The sequence below is a fragment of the Hypomesus nipponensis genome, chromosome 12 (genome assembly GCF_054491055.1).
Source record: "Hypomesus nipponensis isolate SF chromosome 12, ASM5449105v1, whole genome shotgun sequence".
NCBI lineage: Eukaryota > Metazoa > Chordata > Actinopteri > Osmeriformes > Osmeridae > Hypomesus > Hypomesus nipponensis.
The window spans coordinates 3,809,518-3,832,500 of NC_140372.1; the positions used below are offsets into that span (position 1 = coordinate 3,809,518).

At 47.6% G+C, this 22,983-nt stretch overlaps 3 protein-coding genes across 4 annotated transcripts in view; 2 read left to right on the forward strand and 1 right to left on the reverse strand.

Annotated features, from left to right (window-relative positions):
- Window positions 1-151: 151 nt before the first annotated feature.
- Window positions 152-9,580, reverse strand: hnrnpua (heterogeneous nuclear ribonucleoprotein Ua). The gene is given in 16 exon segments (XM_084668196.1): window positions 152-2,695; window positions 2,951-3,046; window positions 3,213-3,305; window positions 3,308-3,504; window positions 3,623-3,689; window positions 3,692-3,918; window positions 4,149-4,317; window positions 4,580-4,708; window positions 5,080-5,199; window positions 5,484-5,747; window positions 6,153-6,265; window positions 6,495-6,594; window positions 6,776-6,915; window positions 7,011-7,084; window positions 8,198-8,312; window positions 8,901-9,580. Coding segments are annotated over 16 exon segments (2,445 nt in total). The 5' UTR covers window positions 9,391-9,580; the 3' UTR covers window positions 152-2,644.
- A 131-nt stretch (window positions 9,581-9,711) lies between these two features.
- drc8 (dynein regulatory complex subunit 8) lies at window positions 9,712-12,301 on the forward strand. 2 transcript variants are annotated; one of them, XM_084668197.1, is made up of 7 exons: window positions 9,712-9,853; window positions 9,984-10,068; window positions 10,272-10,344; window positions 10,764-10,843; window positions 11,181-11,352; window positions 11,607-11,673; window positions 12,045-12,301. In XM_084668197.1, the coding sequence occupies exons 1-7, from the start codon at window positions 9,829-9,831 to the stop codon at window positions 12,161-12,163; spliced, it is 621 nt and encodes a 206-aa protein (XP_084524323.1). In that variant the 5' UTR covers window positions 9,712-9,828; the 3' UTR covers window positions 12,164-12,301. The 2 variants fall into 2 exon arrangements, with proteins under 2 accessions (XP_084524323.1, XP_084524324.1); XM_084668198.1 differs by having other exon boundaries at window positions 11,310-11,352.
- Window positions 12,302-13,402: 1,101 nt separating this feature from the next.
- Window positions 13,403-22,983, forward strand: part of kif26ba (kinesin family member 26Ba) — a 63,022-nt gene continuing 53,441 nt past the window's right edge. Inside the window, 2 exon segments of the mRNA XM_084668461.1 lie at window positions 13,403-13,462; window positions 13,711-14,100. Coding sequence (XP_084524587.1) covers window positions 13,403-13,462; window positions 13,711-14,100 — 450 coding nt within the window.

The following is a 22,983-nucleotide window of genomic DNA, read 5'->3' on the forward strand; positions in this document are numbered from 1 at the left end:
TGTGTTGAACATCAGTAGTCATGCAAGGGTTGACACCAAGGTAACAGAGAAACGAATTGGGTGTATAATTATGACATAACCCAAAACACAGGAAAGGTGTTTATGGAAGGAAAGTAAATGTAGGGAAGTGAAACAAACACAAGCACTCTCTTAGCTGTTTTATTCATACTTCTTTAAAAACGGACATCATCTCTTTACCTCCACAGTAAAGGGAAGCAACAAAATAACAAGTATTTGGTCAGCTTTTTCTTCTTTTTATAATCACATTTTCAATCTTATTTTATTTGTCCTAAAATACAAAACATAGCAAGGTATAAAAAAGAAAACTTTTTTTTTTTTTTTTTTCATATCTGTATCTTACAAAATGTTAAACATCCTTTCGGTACAATATGTCTGTCTTGCTTGACCAAATACTTAAAATGCATACAGCCACAAACACAACAAGCAAGCCTCACTTCAATTTAACTGCAGTTGTACACAGCATGCCAATGTTAATCATTGCAATTTAGTTTTTAATAATTTTTTGTATATATATATTTATTTTTTTCTAAAATTCGCTACGGACAACTGATATCCATCCCTTAGACAAAATTTTTTTTAATAAATAACTTGACGTTAAATCAAATGGGAATGGTGTGTGTTGCCCTTGCATCAGACTTGTTTGTGAACTCCGTCACTTAAGATACACAAACGTACAGGACATCAAATGTTCATACACAACCCAAAATATGTTTTATTCTTAGCTCACAGCAGGGGATTAAAATAACTAGTGCATTCAATATCAAATGGAAGAACTGAGAAACAAATCAGGGAGATTATAATTACTCTACACAGTCTGACACTATGTAACAACCTAATATAAACATGGGACTGTGTCTTTTTTTACGTCATCTTATTTTGCAGTTTTAAAAACACCTTGGTACAAGGAACGCAACAGTAACACTAATAAGTCTTTTAAAAAGATACCTTGTACAGGTCAAACAGTTTTGTTTATTGCCTATCAGAGTACCTCAGCGACGACTCCCCCCCCCCTTCCCATCACACCCCTAGCACAATTAATCCACCATTTCAGTTGTTATCATTACAGTAACAACTCTTGTTGTCACAGCAGCCAAACTGTCAACAAGAAACTCATTATGGTCTGGGTGCCTAACTGTCAATGGAAGTGAGAGAGAGACGATTGGTCTCCACTATGCTAGTCTAACAAAGCATTTGATCTAAGAAATATAACTATGAAATAAATACTAGTAAAATCATATCTTTCATGGTATTTCAATTAAATACAATTTAAAATGCTATTCTGCAGCCAATAGGGTTTCAAGTGCCAAAGCAGAAACAAGGTAATTCAGGTCAATACTACTCCATCTTGCTGTCTGGAAAACAGCCATACATAAAGATTGTGCTTCCACAAAGAGTGCTGATGCAAGCCAACATCGTTTCTAACAGTCAAATCAAAATACACATTCTATGAAGTAAAACACAATTCCATTAATTACAACTGAAAACATAACACCTTGAAAAGTCTTTACACCAAACTAGGGGCATTACATTGCTACATTAGTATAAACTTCTATCTAAAAACTCCTTTGAACAGAATTCACGACTGCTTGAGGGTATTAAAGTAACTGACTTCTAACTTCTGATGCACCCCCATCCTGATAGATAGGCTGGCCCTGTGATCCAGTGATCCACAGAGCAACAGGCATCATGGAGTGTTCCATCTGCCTGCTATGGGGGGGTGAGGGGGGTAGTCTGTCTGGCATAAGAAGAGGTAGTGCCTTGCTGCTCTGGGTAACAATGGATCTATATCCATCATTTACACGGATGGAGCCATATTTACATAAATTACATAAACGGTCGCCACGGTACTCCTTCCATTTGTTGGGGAAAAGGGTGACAACATCGAAGAGTGGTTCAGGTTTTAAATGTTTACGGCCTACTCTTCCTTAGCTAGAGTTCTATTCATGTATGCATCTAAAAAGGTGACGCGTCTTCAGGAAACACGCAGGTTCAGTGTGAGGCTGGCCTACCTGCCGCAGCACTACAACGACCGAGACCTCCTAGCCTCTCCAGGTCAAATAGTATTCAACTATGGACTGACAATGTCCACAAACCAGACATGTGCTAAGATAATAAAAATGCATGAAAAAAAAATTATATAACTAAAACAAATCTATACCCCTCGTCCTTCATCATTGTTATAGTAAAAAGTACTTCTTTACAGATAAAAACACAGAACCCTGAAAGTTTAGATTTTGTTTTAGAAAACGTCCGACCCTGAAGAACCAGCGAGATCTCTGTCTCCACAGAAGCTCCAACGTAAAAGCCTTAGAAACGTACAAAAGTACAACGCAGAGAAAATGGAGAGAGGGAGACCACACGAGAGAAAGAGAGAGAAGTAACAGGAGAGAAAGAGAGATCGTAAAGCGTTTGTAATCTTTGCTGCATCCTTAAGAACCAGCAGTTCCAACACGGTGATGGAATGTTCCTTCATCTGGAAACCGAGGAGGAGGAGGAGGTGGAACAGAGAGGAAAACATGTGGTGTTTAACAGTGGTTCAGTAGACTGACCGTTGCGGAGGCGCTGGGTGTGTGTGTGTGTACGTGTCTGTATGCTGTCAGTTAAGTCTCTCTACTGCACATGCTCAGTAGTATCCTGGCTGGTACTGCTGACTCCATGGCTTCTGGTTCCAGAACTAAAGAGAGAGAGAGAGAGAGAGAGAGAGAGAGAGAGAGAGAGAGAGAGAGAGAGAGAGAGAGAGAGAGAGAGAGGAAAAAGAGAATGAGACAGGAGAAAGACAGAGACAAAGAAAAGACATAGTGAGAGAGAGACAGAGCGAGAGAGACAGGGAAAGGCAGAAAGAGATATAAACAGATAGAGATAGAGATAGAGATAGAGAGAGAGAGAGAGAGAGAGAGAGAGAGAGAGAGAGAGAGAGACACATGCTTACCCCTTGTTGCCAGCTCTGGTTGAAGGCCTGGGCCTTGTTCATGCCAAAGTTTCCATTCTTGAAGCCCCTGTTATTGCCTCCTCTGCCCCTGAACTTCTGGGAGAAAGACAAATGGCATCAGACACCAGACTGGTAGCTACGGTAGAACACGTGCTCTGTTCCAATTCGTTAAAGTTAAACAATATCATTCATCTCATAGCCGATTGTCCCATCCCTATGCCAATCATCAGAAATGAACCAATGGTAGTAAAGTGTGACCCACCTGAGAGAAGTTTCCCCTGTTGGCTCCTCCTCCCCCTCCTCCTCCTCCTCCTCGGTTCATGCTGCCCCCCCTGTGCATGTTGCCCCCCGCCCCCCTCCCATGTTGCCTCCCATACTGCCCCCCATGTTGCCCCGGCCAGGCCCCCCTCTGGGGGCTCCTCCTCTATTGGGCATCCCACCCCCCCCGCCCCCCCTGTTGAAGTTCCCCCTGTTGGAGAACCCTCCCCGGAAGGCTGGAGGGGGAAGGAACCCCCTCGGGGGTCGGTTGAAGCCCCCCCCACGAGGTCCTGGGCCTGGGGAGGGAGATAGGAATGAAGGTGGAGAAGGAGAGAATTACCGTATATCTGCACACAAATAATATCGAACTGCAACACTGGAACTACCTAACATATCAAAGGCACGCACACGCACCTCCTCGGAAGTTGCCTCTGATCTGGAAGCCCCCCGACCCCCCCTCTGTCCCTGCCTGTCCCCTCCTCCTCCACCTCCTCCTCCTCCTCTCTGGAACTGGTTCTTGCCCCCCCGGCCACGGTTGCCTCCCCCCCTCTTGGGCGGCGCCCCGCCCTGGTTTGGCTTCTTCTCCGGGGGCAGGGCGGAGCGGCTCTCCTCCTTGTAGCGCTCCAGCAGTGCCGACGCCTCCGCCTTCTGCAGCTCCACGTAGCTCACCTCTCCAAAGCAGTCTCCAGCCTCTGGGAGGGTGTATATACCTGGAGGGAAGGAGGGGGGGGGGTCATCCGAGACAGTACGGATGTGGAATAGGACGACGATGATTATTGTATCATATGATATTATTTTCATATTATATTATTATCATATTATATTATTATCCTAATAATTTGATCTGTAAGAGCACGGATGTTTAACGGTACAGATGCTGTTAGCAAGGACGAGAGAGAGAGAGAGAGAGAGAGAGAGAGAGAGAGAGAGAGAGACTCACCCTTCATCTTGAGGACTGCATGTTCTGGAACGTCCTTGCCATCTGTCTCGGCCTTCTTCTGCGTGCGCTGCTTGTAGTCGTCGTCTGACGGACACACCACCACGGCCTTCCTCTGGAAGCCAGCGAACAGACACATCTTCCTCCTCTGGGCCGGCGCCGACACGTTGGTCTGAGGACGAGGAATCACTCCTTCACTTACTGTCTCTCTCTTATCTCTCTCTTATCTCTCTGTTTATCTTCATCTCTTTCTGTCTCTTTTTCTTTCTTTCTGACCCGGTTCAAAAATTGAGATGATCATCATAATGCCACGGTGAGTATGTAGTTTTACATGACAAGAATAATCATCATGGTAGGTTGATGAAAGGCATTGTGTGTGTTGTGGATAATACAAGAGATGGGTTGTGGGTAATATGAGGGTAACATATGGTCACCTGATCCAGGATGTAGTTGCGTTTCTTGCGAGCGGCGATCTCAATGAACTTCCCCAGGAAGAGAGGTGCACGCTGGGAGATGGTGGTGAGTTTGGTGACATCCTTCATCTGGCGTTTGAGACTGGCGATCTGGAGGAGGGAGAAAAGCCTTTCAAACCAACGTCCACGAGAGACCAGCGATGAGGTAGAAAGAAAGATTACACTCTGTCCCTCCAGCCCCCCTCCGTCTTTGCTCCACCCTCCAGCCCTTCAGCTCCCCTCACTCCCCAGCCCTCCACCCTCCAGCCCTCCAACCCGCAGCCATCCACCCCCCAGCCCTGCAGGACCCCAGCCCCCAGCCCTGCAGGACCCCAGCCCCCAGCCCTCCACCCCCCAGCCCTGCAGGACCCCAGCCCCCAGCCCTCCACCCCCCAGCCCTCCACCCCCCAGCCCTGCAGGACCCCAGCCCTGCAGGACCCCAGCCCCCAGCCCTCCACCCCCCAGCCCTCCACCCCCCTCACCATCATCTTCTCCAGGATGGCGTTGGTCCCCAGGATGTTGTATTTCCCAGGGTGCTCCTGGGTGTGCTTGGTGACCCACGCTGTCTTGCCTGCGCCAGGTAGGCCCACCATGACGATGACCTGGAGGGTGGTGACAAGGGGCGTTACACACAAGTTAACACCTAAACCATAGGTGTCCCACACACACACACAGCACCATCCTCATTTATCCATAACAAGGAGACAGTAGCTTCATATAAAATAAAGTAAATACCAGAACAGTAAAGGGGGAGGAACTTCCTCTCGGTTTACGGTATTACATTTTATTGGGGTTTGCACCCTGCTCTGACCAGAACATTTCCACACACACACACTCCCTCACACACACAGAAACACCCCCCCCCCCCCCCACCTGTCCCTCCTACCTCACACTCGTCCTTGGTGTCAGGGCCCTTTGGTCCCCGGACTCTCTGGCTGACAGGGACCTGCTGGAGGAAGCTGAAGCCCTCTGGCACAGCGAACTCTGGCGCCTCCCGCTGGCCGAAGTTGAACTCCACGGCGCAGTTGTGACAGAGGACGTGAGGGAAGAGGGCCCGGCCCTCCAGGGAGGCCTTGCTGAAGCTGTAGGCCACGCCCAGGTCCTTGCCGTTCTTGGTGAAGGACAGCTCCGCCTCCGGCCCGTCCAGGTTCTGAGGAGGAAAGGACGTGCAGGTCAGAGGAGGACACACACTCTCACTCTCACACACACACACACACACACACACACACACACACACACACACACACGCACGCAACAAACAGGACAGCAGGTAACACACACTCCTACCAATAGGTGAGGAGATACGGCTACAACCAACAGGAAAGGATGTGTGATTGCTGTCTGCTCTCCTACTGGTTGGACTACATCTGTTTTCTACTTTCCTATCGGTGGCTCTGTTACGATCCAGCATAGGGCCCAAGACAGCAACATCACCAGACAACAACATCTTTTGAGATATGATACATATCAGCCAACTGTCCGACAGAAACATGCATCAGGAACTCACGGGAAACAGCAGAAGAAAGAATGAAAGCTGTTGTGTGGGATGTCTTACTATGAGGCAGCCCACCACGTCGTTCTCGTCGAAACCCTCTCCGTAGTCCTCGGTGACACAGTTGGTGGTTTTCTTGGCCCTGGCTGAGAAGGCGTACGAGTGCTCCTCCTCCCCTGAGCCCCCCCACAACAACAACAGTCAGTCAGCCACACAGCCAGCCAACCAGTCAGTCAGTCAGCCAAACAACAAGTCAGTCAGCCACAAAGCCAGCCAACCAGTCAGCCAGTCAGTCAGCTACACAGCCAGCCAACCAGTCAGTCAGTCAGTCAGCTAGACAACAAGTCAGTCAGCCACACAGCCAGCCAACCAGTCAGCCACACTGCAAGACAACCATCCACTCACCCAGTAACAGCGTCCCATTGGCCAAGGACCAGCCAACCAGAACTTCATGTATGTCCATGCCTTTACTGGAGATGTGCTTCACAGGGATCTTCTCTATGATCTGAGGAGAACACAGGTCAAAGGTCAGCGTCTGATAGGCTGTAATCAGCAGGGGGGAGGTGTTGATGTGTGTGTATGCAGAAGACACCAGAGGAGTAAAGTGTACCTTTCTTCGCAATAGATTATCCATATGTGCGTGTGTGTGTGTGTGTGTGTGTGTGAGATGATGATGTCGTCCTCACCTTCATCTCGAAGCAGGCCTTGCCCTGTGCTACGCCGTACGATGCTCGACCGCCTGCCCACAGGTAGGCAAAGCTCTCCATGGTGAGAGACGAGGCACTGTAGCGGTCCCTGGACACCTTGAAGTGCAGGTCGCTGTTATCTGCGCACACACACACACACACACACACACACATCAGAGGGACTCCGGAATACTGAGTTTCCAGTCCAAACTTGAAATATCCACTGTGTACTTACAGGTGTCCAGACAGACAGTGGTGTCGTCGAACTCTTCATCCTCCTCCTCAAGGGGGGGCTGTGGGGACTTGGCCCTGTTGGAACACGACAGGTGCTATTCAGCTGCGTGGCTCCTCAACAAGCACACGTCTCTACCCCTGTCACAATGCAACACTGTCCCTTTAAGGAGGGCCGTGTCCAAGGACTTCCCTGATGACATCACGTGGCATTGCTGCCACATTGGAACCTGAGCTACACCCTGGTCTTTTGGAGGTTTGAATGCTCAATACGATCTTGGGAAAAGACTACAGGAAACACTCCACTTGAACTACAAGGTTCTGTTAAAACGGTCTGCCACTCCTACCCAATCACCAGCCTTGGAAGGAAACGATGGATGGATGAAAAGATGAATTAAATAATTAATAAGCGCAGACACTATGCACTGATGCAAGTGGACAGCATCTGTTTTTCCCCCCTTATAACTGGCGATGTGAAAGTGTTTCACTGTGATCAGGCCTTTCATTAACTGTGCGGTTGGTTGGAGATCAGAGTGATTACTGGGAGATATCTGAAACCCATGAAACCACGCCTGGCCTGAAAGGACGAAACGTGGACAACTTCAGAGGTGATGATCTTAAATGTGAGTGCACACATATGCATTAGCACATGCTGAAAGAAGCCCCCATTGGCACAGTCACATGCACAATATACACGACTGACAGACAGATCAGTTGTGAAGATTCTCTGCAGACATCTTTCATCATTGATGACCCCCCATCTCCCCTCCCCTCCCCTCCCCTCCCCTCCCCTCCCCTCCCCTCCCCTCCCCTCCCCTCCCCTCCCCTCCCGCTGTCTAGAGTCCAGACACAGCTGCTCCTCCATTGTTGTACAATACTTGGGTCACCCCTCCCCCCTACATCCCCACCTCCCGCACCTCACAGCGTCTACCCAACCCCCCCACAAAGGCATTGGGCAATCTAAGTGTTTGTCAAACTTGTTCAGTCCTGGCATCAGTCAAGTAAATAATATGACCCCTTTCTTAGTACAATCCAATTATATTGCGACAGCAGCATACTTTCTTCCTTCTATTCCATGCTGATGCTCTCACACCCTTGTGTGTGTGCGTGTGTGTGTCTGTGTGTGTGTGTGTCTGTGTGTGTGTGTGGGGGGGGGGGGAGCCATAGAGGCAGGTGTGTCACCATGCTTACCGGCTGTATTTGCTTTCTTCGATGAACTCAAAGTAGCCCCTTCCGTGCTCCTCTCGTCGCCTCTTCACCCCTTTCTTATTCCTCTGATCTGCGGCAGCATCCTTGTCCACGCCCCCTTGGTAATCAGGAAATGGTGAGACAGATGTTGAGGTGTGCTGCACACCGGTCAGGTAGAGCACATCAACACAAATACAACACGCGAAATAGGCACAAGTGTCATATAAACAATTTGCTGTTAATTGTATTGTCCTTGGATCTGAGGAACGGGACACATGCACTGCTCCGTCTCGCCACTAGGGACCAAGGGGGGACGTTTATCTGAAGCTAGCTAGTTTAGTTTGCGGTTGTAATAGAAACGAACAGTTCTAATTATGTAAACGACGTGTGCACTTTTCAGTACACGGGATTCATATCCACTTCGAACTCATGGATACATATGCAAATACCTGAAAGACGACGTACATTAGCTGTAGCTAGTCTCATTCCATATTGGACCAATTGAAACCCATTGATAGCTAGCCAAACAGGCCAAGTGTCTACAAGGAAACAAGCTAGCTAACCGGCTGTTGACCACCATGCCATATTTAATTAAATGTCATCAGACGTGAACTAGTAATGTGCTAGCTAGTACTGTACAGTAGCTAGCAACAACAACAAACCATTCTGACCGGGGTCAAACTGCCCATAGTTGGCTTTCGCTTACCTTCACCGGATAGAGCCACTAGCGCAGCATCATCATCAAATTTATCCATCTCCTCGTCATCATCCTCTTTTAAAAGCGTATCTTCATCCTCGTCTCCAGATTTATCCATCTCCACTCCCGCATCCTCCTCCTCCTCCCCCGCCATATCATCGTCGAGGTTGGCGCATTCCCCCGGAGCCGAGCCGTATTCGCCCCCGTCCCCCTCTTCTTCCTCCTCGGCCTCCATACTCTCTCCGACTAGGTCTTCATCCAGGTCCTCCTCGTCGCCCATGTCATTCAGGCCGACCGCCCCGTCACCCTGACCGCCCTCTGCGCCATTCTCATCGGCTTCGGTGTCAGGGAAAGCACCGCCGGCTTGAGTCTCCTCATCTAACGCGGCCTGCAGACGGTCCATCAATTCGGCCTTGAGCCCCTTGTCAGAGAGCTGTCGCCTTTTCAGCTCATCTTTCAGCTCGTTTACCTTTAACTTTTTAACGTTGATAAAGCTCATTGTGTTATTGTTAAAAATCCACAATTAATACAGATAAAATACTACAAAATGTTTCTGCGAAAAGACAAAAGCCAGAACGATGGCCGACGCGATTTGGCGATAGAAATGGATAGCAGTCGGCTACTAGAATTTACACTGCGCCAAGCACGCTCCCTTCCAAGTCCCCACACAACAGACATCTGCGCCTGAGAGCGTGCCAGTAGGAGGATATACCCCTACCGTAATTAACGTACTAAACCTGCAACAAATAACATATTCTTTTATTCGATATTTTGCTTTAACAAAACAACAAATACTTTACGATGGAACAAAACCCTTCTGTACAGTTTTAGTTGTTTATGTTTTTAATCAGGATAAGGAAAAATGTAAGAGCATTATTATTCTCTGCCAATCAAATGCTGCCCCCGGTCTCCTGGCAACGGTAACTAAATAAAAAACATGGCGGACGATAAGGATAGTGCAGGTGAGAAATGGGGAAAAAGAAAAACATTTTTAAAACATTTCTGTTTAGATAATAGTCAAGAAATCACATTGCTACGCTGAAATCACGTCGCTACGCTGACAAATAACTATTTCCTTCTGTGTGGTTTTAGAGGCCATTGTGTCGGATGTCCACAAAAAGATCACTGAAGCTTTTGATGTGTTTGACCACGGGTTTAACAAAACAGTTGACGTCCGGTAAGCATAAACACCCATGCATGTGCCTGTGTGATTATGTGTGTGAGAGAGAGACATAACGAGAGAAAGAAAGAAGGAAATAAAAAGAAAAAGAGAAAGAAAGAAAGAGGAAAAAGTATGTGTGTCCATGTATAGGCTATAGAAGTTTAGAGTGAGGAAACTCCGTGCCTCTCTGCCTCATAATGCCTTGCCTCATCCTACAGAGAGATTGGTACCATTATCCGGTCCCTAGGCTGTTTCCCCACAGAGGGAGAGTTACATGACGTCATTGCAGAGGTGAGAGAAGCACACCATCACCCCTTTACAGAGATGGCAAAAGTACACACATCCTTCACTCAAGTAGAAGTACAGATACTCATGTTTAAAAAGACTGGTAAAAGTGGTTGGAAAAAAAAAACCTTTTACACTCAAGTGAAAGTAAAGAGGTAGGTCGCTGACATATAGGCCTACCTGTTGTAGGCCCAGTTTCGCAGACCGAGATCTTAGTCTAGGACATTTATTAAAGCAGAGCAGAGCACACACAAACATCATTGATGCAAACCTTTTTTATAAACCTTTTTTTTTTTTTTTTTTTTTGATCTTTAAAAATGTTTTTCACACAGGATGAAAAAAAGAGATGGTAGCTTTTTCAAACTTTGTTTTGTTGAAACTTTTTTGGGGAAACTAGTTGTGTTTTATATCAACCTCTGTCACAGATAGAGGAAGAGGAGCCAACAGGATATGTCCGCTTTGAGAAGTTTCTCCCTACCATGACCAAGGTACTGATCGAGCGAAAGTAAGTCCACCTGTGTGTGTGTGTGTGTGTGTGTGTGTGTGTGTGTGTGCATATGCAAGTTGATTAATGTTCATTTACTTTCTGTGTTGAGATCATATACATTGTTAGTAGTTTACATTTTATGGCAACTTATATTTTATTTTATTGTACATTTTATTTCATTCTAATTCCACTTAGTACTGCTAGTTTATGTACCCTTAGTATAGATAGTTCACATATTTTAATTTTAGGTTCCTATATGTTTATTGTATGCACCTTCCTGCTAAAGTAAATGCCTTGTCTGTGGAAACTTTCATGGCGAATAAATCCCTTTCTGATTATGATTCTGATGTATCAGTGTGTGTGGTGTGTGTGTGTGTGTGTGTGTGTGGTGTGTGTGTATGTGTGTGGTGTGTGTGTGTGTGTGTGCTGTGTGTGTGTGTGTGTGTGTGTGCGCATGCGTGTGTGCGTGTGTGTGTGTGTGCAGGTTCCGACCCATTCCAGAGGATCTGCTGCTTCAAGCTTTTGAGGTGATTACATCACGATATGTTGAGGGATCCACATCTGTAACAACACTGAATCTAATTGGTTTGGGCGATTTGGATTGGTTCAACACAAAATACCACGGGGCAAGACCATTTGTTGTACAGTTCTGTAGGATCCTCTTTAGACCATTGATTAGTTCAAACTTGGATAGCGTCTTAAGCTTTAATTGACTTACAGTTGATGATATGCTCAACTGAGATGCTCCCCCCCCCCCCTTCCCGGCCTGATTCATCCACAGGTTCTGGATCAGCAGAAAACAGGATACTTGGAACCAGAGAAACTCACCAAGTACATGACTCAGGAAGGTATAATAAAACCTAGAACCATACGTCCTGCAGTGTCTTTCTGGATCTTGAACAGCCAGAATGGAAGAATCTACATGGTCTGAAACTAGCAGAGTTGAATGGTTATAACCTTTCTCTTTCTCTCTCTCTCTCTCTCTCTCTCTCTCTCTCTCTCTCTCTCTCTCTCTCTCTCTCTCTCTCTCTCTCTCTCTCTGTCTCTCTCTGTCTCTCTGTCTGTCTGTCTCTCTTTCTCTCTCTCTCTCTCTCTCTCTCTCTCTCTCTCTCTCTCTCTCTCTCTCTCTCTCTCTCTCTCTCTCTCTGTCTCTCTCTCTCTATCTCTCTCTCTCTCTCTCTCTCTCTCTGTCTGTCTTTCTCTCTCTGTCTCCGCTCAGGGGAGCCCTTCACCCAGGAGGAGATGGACGAGATGCTGTCGGCAGCTCGAGACCCAGACAAGGACGTGGTTTTCTACAAGGACTTTGTTAGCATGATGACCGTGGATGACAACAGATAGAGACAGAAGTCAAACTACCTCCATCCTGCTGTCACACACACACACACACACAAACAGAGATAGTTCACCTCATGTCCGTTTTTGTTACAGGATATAAACCAGCTCACAGTACCACACAACTAAACCCTAAATAAAGCAAACAACTAAAAATATATATGTGTGTGTTTGTGACTTGTTTGTAAATGAATCTTTTTTTATCCCATTGACGAATACTGTCTGTGTAAACCTTCGTCCGTTTTGTTCCCACGTCGTAACCGGTGTGAGGCGACAGGTGGCGCTATGTATCTACTGAACAATCTTAAGTCCCAATGTCAGCGCTCTTTCACAGTACGTTGTCAAATAGTCTGATAGAGACTTTGCGCTAACGAACACCAACAATTTGCATCTTCAGTTTGATCAGTAAAACCCCAATATGTCAAGTTAGAGGAGCCGTGACAAAATTATTCGTTTGTTTATATTCTCTCCCAATCGTCCAGGGGCCTACAGACCTAATAAATTGACTCGAGGATATTTGTGTATCACTGTTAACATTTACGTTATCTAAAAACATCACTGCATGAGCCTTTAAGAGTATTTCTTTCAGGCGTCTTTGTTACCTAGGCTACGTAACCTGTCGCTTCAGCGTTATAAAGCCCTCATAAAGTTTAACCAGGAAATTTCGAGCTTTACCTGTCACTCAACCAGACGCCGTTACGCTATTGGTCCGCTGGCAGGGAGGGGGCAAAGAAAACCCTCCCCCCTAGCCAGATGTGTGCGCCTCTCTCCCTCCTCTGCACCCCTGGCCTCACAAGAGTACAGCCTCTCGCGGACTAGTTAGCAAGGCACACGGACGTTATTGGAATACCGGGCAGAGGCTCTGCAAGGCTAGCGCTGCGGACTGTCTGTACGGTGAGCCCTTGCGTCGATGGCATTCCTTGTCGGTTCGTTACAGTCCGGTCGCTCCTGGAGACTGACACACACTCCTCAAACAGGTGGACCACTTCGGGCAGTTGTTTTGTGGATATCAGAAGTCTGAAAAGAAGGAACTAATTGGAACTAATCTGTATGCGTAATAGGTGATCGGAGTGGATACTGTTATTCATCGTTGCCATATGGATAACGAATCCGCATGATATTGGTTCATGATTGAGAAGCTCTTGGAGGGGCGTGGAATGAATTGAAATCGATTGCGTCTCCTTGGATGTGAAACAACATAGATTGCTTTCCCCCAGTCCCTGTCTCCCTCTCCTCACCTTCAGCATGACTTCTCTCTCGGGGAGCAAAGAGAGGTGTGTGACCAGCAGGAGCAGAAAATACGGGGTAGGCTACACGTCTCCTTCATCGGTTGCGGTCTGATGGGTTTTCAGTCGCTGAATGCTCACCTATCCTAGCCTACATTGTGTTACATCTGTCTTAAATGAGCTAATAAATGTGCCTGGATTTACTTTTAGCTGTAGCTAATTCTTTTAGGCTATGTTGCATAGCCGATATTACTTGTGTTTGTGGTGTCATTATTGTAGTCACAAGTTTTTGATCATTTCTAGATATATTCCTCTATTGTCCCATAGATGACGGATACATCCCCAACCAAATCTGCCTCCTTCTCCCCGGAGACATGGTACCGGAAAACGTACGAAGAGTCCCGTACCGGTGGCCGCCCTGCACCCGAGGGTGCTGGTTCCATGCCCAGTTCCACAGGCACACCTTCACCGGGATCGGGCACATCATCCCCGGGGTCTTTCTCAGGGTCCCCCGGGACCATATCACCTGGGATCGGAACAGGCTCCCCGGGTTCACTGGGTGGCTCCCCCGGTTTTGGGACAGGGTCGCCCGGTTCAGCCAGCGGCAGCTCCCCGGGATCTGAGAGGGGAGTCTGGTGTGAGAACTGCAACGCTCGGCTGGCGGAGTTGAAACGGCAAGCCCTGAAGCTGCTCATTCCCGGTCCATACTCCAGCAAGGTAAAATATGTTCTCGCTGCCCTTTAAACTGTATATACGGCTCTTTACGCCCACTCTCCCACAGACCCAACTAAGTCATGTCTTATAGTGGTGTTAATTGTTATTTTTTACGATTAATAGTTTACTTGATCAGATGATTCATTTAGCCGTTGATGGGAGGTGAACCGATGGTCATCGATGCGTTATGCTGCGTGAGCACGGCTCAGCTCTGTTCATGCACGCGCAGACTATTGCCTTCTCTGAGGATGTCTGACAATTGGCATTATGCCAAACATGGTAATTTATTCAACAAATCGATTTGACTCAACTCATTTTATCCGCAATCTAATAGGGCTCAACGCCAAAATCAATTAAACCTATTTTCTCTTTTATGCATCGTTTTGTTGGAGGATGAAAATGATTGATTAACATAAGATATATATTTTTTGTCTAAACGCGTATGTTTCAGCGTTATTCAAACCATCTAGATTAGCATTATTATTTCAATTGTTGGCTAACATTCTTGTCCTGTTTCAATCAAAGCCAGTACTGAAAATCCTCTTTACAATCCCATCGCCTGAAAACCCATTTTTGTGTCTGCAACCTTCAATCTGATAAACACACTCAAGAGCGTTACAGGAGAAGGTGTTGTTGGCCGGCTAAGATTAGAGACCGCCGAGCTCCTCATTATCTGAGTGTAAACCGTGCAGCGGATTTCACACAGCCTTGCCAAGTTCTGTTTTTGGTGCCATGCCCAAAAACATGAACGTGTAGGCCACAGGCTACCCGCGGGAGACGTGAGCTGGGATTGGGGTTGGAAGAAGGGAAGAGAGGCTGGGAAGAGTTAATTGGGTACAAATAGCAGCATTCTGCGTGGCGCAGAGCGCGTATGTGTCGTAAACTGAGGTTGAATAGGAAATGCGTCATTATGTTGGCTGTAAAGCGGCGGGGGTTTCGGGACATCGTTAAGGCCTTGCAGGCTAACGGTTAAGGTTGGTTGAACAGGAGTAATTAAAACCGTTACTCTTGAGGTTGGTTGGTTGTACCTCACTGGTGTGCGTAATTTGTCCGTTGTAGCCTTTACCCACCTCTTTAAAAACTCCGACTGACTTTCACCATATAAAACGTTTAATTAACGTTATTTATGTATTTTATTTATTCAGGACGTAAAAAAAAGAGCGCAAGAGGAGACATGACAAGGCATATGGAACATCTGGGGTCCTCCTCCTCTCTCATCTCCACTCGATCTAACCCTTCCCCTATATCCCTGTCATTAGGAGACCGAAGGCATTTCTGGAAACTAATTTCGTAAAATGAAGATATGTGTGTTTATTGGCATGTTCTGTCTTTCTGGCGGACAGTCTTGTAATTAATTTCGTTTCCTGCCAGAATGCAGAGTGGTATATATAGGCTATAAACAGTTTAGAACCGCAGTTTTTGGCGACTGAACTGGATTTTGTGGGTTTGCCTGGCGATCAAAACTATCTCGAGAGCCCACGGAGGTGTTGAGCTGTTCCCAAGAGAAGCCAATGGGGGCGCTGTAGAGCGGCAGACAGAGGCGGGTGACGGGTCTAGATGGAGGACAGAACAATGGCCTGAACTGGTGGCAATATCCAGCAGTTTAGATTGAGACATAGGAAATATAAAACGTCTCAAATGTCAGTCTTGCATACGTACAATTGATATCCACATTAATTAAATCAACATTAATAGCCAGAGAAGTGGTAATTTGCTGGGCAAGTGTGTGAGTTGATGGTGGTGAGGAAGATTTTGTGTACCTGTGTGGGTATACGGAGTTGGGTTCATATCAAGTTTACCTCTTTCCCAACCTGTAGAGCTCTTCTTAAGTCGTAGCAGGTGAGGAAGAGAGTATGTTGTATGTGTGTGTGTGTGTGTGTGTGTGTGAGAGAGAGAGAGGACAAAGAGATAAATCTGAATATTTAGAAGGAGGGAACATTGGATATTTTCCCATCTAAAATACAACCTCCATAATCTCGAGGCAGAATACTTTTAACAATAAAACAATTGAAAGTCTCCCTACACTAATCCCGGATTTAGTATCCATGTCCGTCCCCCGTCCCCCCGCTCCACCCTCTCCTTAAGGGGGACATGGACACGAAGCTACTCCTATACCCTTGTTGACAGAAAACGACTGGTATGCTAATTGTGACCTTCAGAGCGTGCACGCAGCGGGTGTCCCCCCGCCCCCCCCCCGCCGTGACCCAGGATGTGTGACGAGAGGAGCCAAACACAAACACGCGCAGCGCAACGAGGCGCTACGCTGTGACCGGCAGCCTCGGCGTGGCCGTGTCAGGAACACTGGCTCTCCTCTTGATCTGCGAACGCAGTGTCTGTCAGCAGGACTCTGGGATACAGGGTGGAGACGGGAGAAACAGATGGAGAGAGAGAGAGAGAGGAGTGGGGAGAGAGAGCGAGAGAGAGAGAGAGAGAGAGGGGTGGGGAGAGAGAGAGAGAGAGAGAGAGAGAGAGAGAGAGAGAGAGAGGGAGAGAAAGAGGGGTGGGGAGAGAGACAGCAAGAGAGAGAGATGGAGAGAGGGAGAGAGGGGTGGGGAGAGAGACAGCGAGAGAGAGATGGAGAGAGAGAGGGGTGGGGAGAGAGACAGCAAGAGAGAGAGAGATGGAGAGAAAGAGGGGTGGGGAGAGAGACAGCAAGAGAGAGAGAGATGGAGAGAGAGAGGGGTGGGGAGAGAGACAGCAAGAGAGAGAAATAAAGAGAGGGAGATAAGAAAGAGAGGTGGGGAAAGAGACAGCGAGAGAGAGAGAGGGAGAGAGACACTTAACAATGGGCTTCCTTTTGGAAACATGATGATTTGATTTCAGATCTCAGGGAGAGTGAGAGAAGAAGGTGTAGTTCATGTGGAACTTGGGAGAAGAAAATGAAGACTTACTCAGAAAGGTTTAGGTTAGAGAACAAGAGAGCAGAGGGGGAGGGGAGGAAAAGGAGAGGAGAGAAGAGAGGAGTGGAAAGAGAAGGAGAGAGAGGGGGAATGGACGGACAAAGTGGAGAGTGCCTGTTTCAGGAAAGAAGAAAAACAAGGGGAAGGATAAAGAGACACAGGAGAGAGGTGTCTAGGAGGAGAGTGGTGGTAATGTGTGGGTGTGTAAACCTATGGGGGGATCAGGGAGAGCGATGTGTGTTTTAAGTTTTATGGAGACACACTTGTGGCTGGAGGCTTAAAGGCACATCTGCTGCCCCAGCTGAAGCTGCTTATGGGCTTGTTGTGCACTTGACCACATGTGTGTGTAAACCTCACCCCCCCCCCCCGACCCCCCGCCCTTTCAGAGATGGTGAGTGGTCTGGTCTCGGTTAGTCGAGTTTGGTTCTGTAAAGTGGGCCAGTGTGTGTGTGTGTGTGTGTGTGCGTGTGATAGCTATAAGGGACACTGCTGGGAAAGTCCTTGGCTCAGTTTGAAGGGTGTGTGTCGTCAGTGTGGGTGACCTACACCTTAGGTAGAAAAGACTCACACACACGCTGCCCTCATGCTCTGCCGGGTCTCCAATACAGCTTCGTTTGCGCTGTGGATATGAATAAATAATGAGAAAATGAATAATAATAATGAATTATTTATGCATAATAATAGGCAGTTATAGTGCACATTTGAGAAGGCCATCTTGGTGTCAGAATCATGTGTAGATTCTCCAGTCCAGATGTGGATACGGGCCCTCTTACAGCTAGACGACCGTAACCACGGCGCCGGCTCTGTTGCTACGGCAGCAAGGTGTGACAGATGTGAGCAGCATACATATCTCAGTCAGCACTAATGTGCCTCTCATGTCAGGGTCTGTGTATGAGGGTGTGTGTGTGTGTGTGTGTGTGTGTGTGTGTGTGTGTGAGTGTGTGTGTGTGTGTGTGTGTGTGTGAGTGTGTGAGTGTGTGTGTGTGTGTGTTAATGTGCTCTTTATGCTTCTCAGGTGAGGAAGGCATTACCATATAAAGAGGTCGCTTCGTCAATACGGTGAGAAGGGATGGATGGGTGAGAAAGAGGGGAGAGAGAGAAGGAGGGAGGGAGGGGGTGCTGATGTCGGCTGAATTGAAGAGCTTCTCATTCACGTCCCTGGCCTTTCCCTCCCTCCCTCCCTCCCTCCCTCCCTCCCTCCCTCCCTCCCTCCCTCCCTCCCTCCCTCCCTCCCTCCCTCCCTCCCTCCCTCCCTCCCTCCCTCCCTCCCTCCCTCCCTCCCTCCCTCCCTCCCTCCCTCCCTCCCTCCCTCCCTCCCTCCCTCCCTCCCTCCCTCCCTCCCTCCCTCTCTGTGGGAGATGGTGTCACTGTAGTAGAGTGGCCTGTTATCTCCACAGTCCACAATAAGCAACGGGAGAACACCTATAGATGCCACACACACACGCACACACACACACACGCACATACACAGAGCTCCTCTCTGAGCTCTTGGTTTGCTAGACATGGTGGCCTATTAGCTTGTTGCAGAGGACAGGGAGAAAGGGTTAGGAGTGTGTGTCTGCTAAATGAGGCCATTAATGAAGAGTGTGTGTGCATATGTGTGTACGCGCGTTTGTCATTTACTTCAGAAATGAGAAATCTTTTTCTTTTCTCCCTAATTGTGTCATCAAAGGGTTGTGTCATAGCTAGTGACTTACTCTCCTGCTATAATTACACACATTGCCTCTGTCGTCACACCCCTTCAATTAAACAGTCTTAGCATGCAGTGAGAGAGACAAAAAAAGAAAGAAAGAAAGAAAGAAAGAAAGAAAGAGAGAGAGAATGTGTGTGTGTGAAAAAACGAAAGAACGAAAGAAAGACAGAAGGAGAGGAGAGAAAGTGGGAGCCTGGATCTGGGAGAGAGGGTGTGTGTGTGTATGTGTGTGTGTGTGTTTGTGTGTGTGTGAATATGTAATTTTCACATCAGTGATCTAAGAGCGTAATCGTAGGTGTTTTAAGTAAAGAGAGAGAGAAGAGTGTGTGTTGCACAGTAGAGTGTGTGTTGGATGGTAGAGTGTGTGTTGGATGGTAGAGTGTGTGTTGGATGGTAGAGTGTGTGTTGGATGGTAGAGTGTGTGTGAGGGGAGCTGTGACATGACTCAGCAGGGAGCCTGGTGGCTCGTTAAAGCATGTCTCAGCTTCCAGTGGTGAAGATCACATGTGGAGACCATGATCGGAGACCATCATGTTTTCATCCATCCATGTATTCATTTGTGTCTTTTCTTTCTACTACCTCCATCAGCATCCTCTCTTTCTCTCTCCCTCTCTGTCTCTCTCCCCCCCCCCTCTGCTCTCTCTCTCTCTCTCTCTCTCTCTCTCTCTCTCTCTCTCTCTCTCTCTCTCTCTCTCTCTCTCTCTCTCTCTCTCTCTCTCTCTCTCTGTCTCTGTCTCTCTAACTCTCTCTCTCCCCCCCTCTCTCTCTCTCCCTCTCCTCTCTCTCTCTCTCTCTCTCTCTCTTTCTCTCGCTCTCTTTCTCTGTCTCTCTCTCTCTCTTCCTCTCTCTCTGTCTCTTCCTGTCTTCTTTAATAAAGGAGTATTGGATCTAGATAATCTTAGTTTGGTTCGCTAACTTTTTGACCTACTTTTCTGGGGTAATTCACACTACTAATTCTGTTAATGTTTCATGACATGAATTTAGACTGGGGATTGGGGTTGTGTGTGTGTGTGTGGTACAGATTGAGGTATTGCGGATGTTTTAATTAGGGAGCTGAGCTTCCGGAATCTCCCGGTTGGTATGGGGCGCACACACAAACACACTCACACACACACTCTTGGTTCAGGTAAGGATAGATGTGTGATCATCTTTTGTGAAACACAGAGACACACTCTCTGCTAAGATTACAGAGCAGGTAGAGCACAGTTTTATTATGGTATGGCAGGGCTTGGAGACATGTAATAGAGGGTTGTCATGACTCCTCTTCTCAGTGCTGACTGAGGGGAAAGGAAGTTTATGGGACTGGCTATCCTTAATCATCTCTTCTGCCTGTGGACACACACACACACACACATGACCATGGATGGTGTCCAGATTGCGCCAGGGGCACCTGCCATGTCATCTGGAGCAGCAGTTGGTGGGTACCATGGCAACGCTGAGAAGGGCAGAACTAGTTTTGGCTCGAGCACAAACACAGTGGATGCAAGCACAATAAACACATCTGAAATAGACAAATCAATAACAAGATCAGCGATGGAAATAGATAGGTTCTAGTAGGTTCTCTCTCCCCCCCCCCTCCCCTCCCTCCCTCTCTCTCTCTCTCTCTCTCTCTCTCTCTCTCTCTCTCTCTCTCTCTCTCTCTGTCTCTCTATCTCTCTTGCGCCCTCAGTTTATGCATCACAGACAAAATCACACACACACACACACACACTCATGCTTGGCTGTGTGTGTGTTTGCCTCACAGATTTTCACACATCTCACACTTGATTGTAAGCTGTGTGTGTGTGACTGTGTGTGTGTGTGACTGTGTGAGTGTGTGACTGTGTGTGTGTGTGACTGTGTGAGTGTGTGACTGTGTGAGTGTGTGACTGTGTGAGTGTGTGACTGTGTGAGTGTGTGTGTTCAACAGGAAGGTTGTTTGGGTATTTAGGACAGCAGGGATGGCAACACACACATTAATGGATCCCAGGGTTCTGTGTGTGAGTGTTTGTGTGTCTGTGTGTGTTTGTTTGTCTGGTTCATTTATGTATCTGTGTGTGTATTCGCTGCCCCGACTGTTTCTAGGCAGACTAGACAGTTGTCAGTGTCAGTAAAGGTCTAGTAATATGGTCTGGTTGCTAAGTGGTTAAATAGGCTCTATGATTACATGTTTTGCTTCAAAATTGATAATATAACAGCTTGTATACCACAACTCGTTGCGTTAGACAATCACTCCTGTGCTTTCAGCTGACACGCACACACACACTCATGCACACACGCACACTCATGCACACACACACACACACACACATGCAGACACACGTACACCCCTAATCAATTCATATCAGTAGAAAGGTCACTGGGCTGTGAAAGTTCATCTGATATGATGTCATCACACATGATGTCATCACACGCCGCCCAGCCAGAATGAAGCTGAACAGGGACTCTTTCTGTCACACACAAAATAGCCTTGAATAGTTTCAAATTAGAAATTAGAAAGAAAGTTCAAATGACAACCTCAACCCTAACACTACAGATACCCAAACAAGGTGTTTAGTGATGTAGTCTGTGCAGATTAGAGTAGCATCTATCCTTTTGTACAGTAGACTGACACAGAGACAGAACTATCACAGGTATAATAGTGTGTACAGGACTAAATCTGGTCCTTAAAACCAGCTCTGCCTTCCAGCAGGGGATGAAGTCTTGGAAGACTAGAGGTTTATGTGAACCTCTGCTATCTGCAGTGCTAATATTAGCAACACGCACGCACGCACGCACACACTGCCTCGCTGTCGAACAGATGTGAAGGAATGGGGAGGAGGTGTGTGTGTCCTATAAAGAGTTGGACAGAGAACATGATGGAGGGGTGGAGAAAGAGAAAAGACACATGAAGATATCGAGTGTTTCCTTTCCTCCAGAGCCAGCGGGTCATATTGAGGAAGTGTGAGGAGGGCTGAGGGGGGCTGAGGAGGGCTGAGGAGGAGGGCTGAGGAGGGCTGAGGAGGAGGGCTGAGGAAGGCTGAGGAGGAGGGCTGAGGAGGGCTGAGGAGGGCTGAGGAGGGCTGAGGAGGGCTGAGGAGGGCTGAGGAGGAGGGCTGAGGAGGGCTGAGGAGGGCTGAGGAGGAGGGCTGAGGAGGGCTGAGGAGGGCTGAGGAGGGCTGAGGAGGGCTGAGGAGGGCTGAGGAGGGCTGAGGAGGGCTGAGGAGGAGGGCTGAGGAGGGCTGAGGAGGGCTGAGGAGGAGGGCTGAGGGCTGTATCAGAGGGCTGAGGCGAGTGGAACCTGATAGTCTTTTCTCCCAGGAGACTGAAGTCAATAGTTAGCTTCAGGACTGTTTAAGGGTAGTGGTACAGGGTTGTATAGCTGGCCCATTTACACACACACACACACACACACCCCTCTGGCTTGTGTAATGAGCTCAGTGTTAGTCTATTTACAGAGTGTATGAGCTCATATGTACTTTACACCTGGGGACTAATAAACACCTTTTCACGTGGAGTGCAACACACACACATATACACACACACACACATGGACACACACACATACACACACCGATGCGTACTTATACTTACACACACACACACAGTACAACAGAGTATGTAGCAAATGAAGACTGAAAGACAGTGTTGATGCAGAGCTGTAACAGAGCCTCTACATAGCTCACACAGGGCAGCCACAGAGAAAGGAAGAAGTTATATTTACCCTCCTGTCCAACTTCCTGTTTACCCCGAGGGCCCCATCTACAACGGAGATCTATATCTGAGGTTGACTCACCTGGGCTGTTAAAGGATTCCGGAACAGCATCCATCATTCATGGTTCTAGAATGTTCCATCGCGGATCTTTGAAGTGTTCTGCACCAAGCTGGAGGAGATCTAGAAAGTTCCCCTTGCTGGGCTTCTCAAGCACAGAGCAATCGAACGACCTTAACAAAAACAGAATGTGTTGATTTGATTTAATTACACTTCCTGAACGGATTGAATGAAAACGGACGTGACCCCCCCCCCCCCCCCCGTGTCAGAGGGGCGACTGTGGGATGTAACTTAATAAGATGAGAGCAGATGGGGGGAGGTGTACCTTTTAAGGTTCTGCAGATGCAATCTCAGTCTAAAACAAGGCATGTGTTTTTACGAGCACAGTAAGAGCATTCCTGAGAGAGGAGAGAGATGGAATGGCCTGTGTGTGTACGTGTGTGTGTGTACGTGTGTGTTTTGTGGTCTATGGTGTAAGTGCATACCTGTGTTTAACTATCAGTGTTACAAGGATGACTGCAGCCTGGGCGATGCAGGACATAGACATGTGTGTGTGTGTGTGT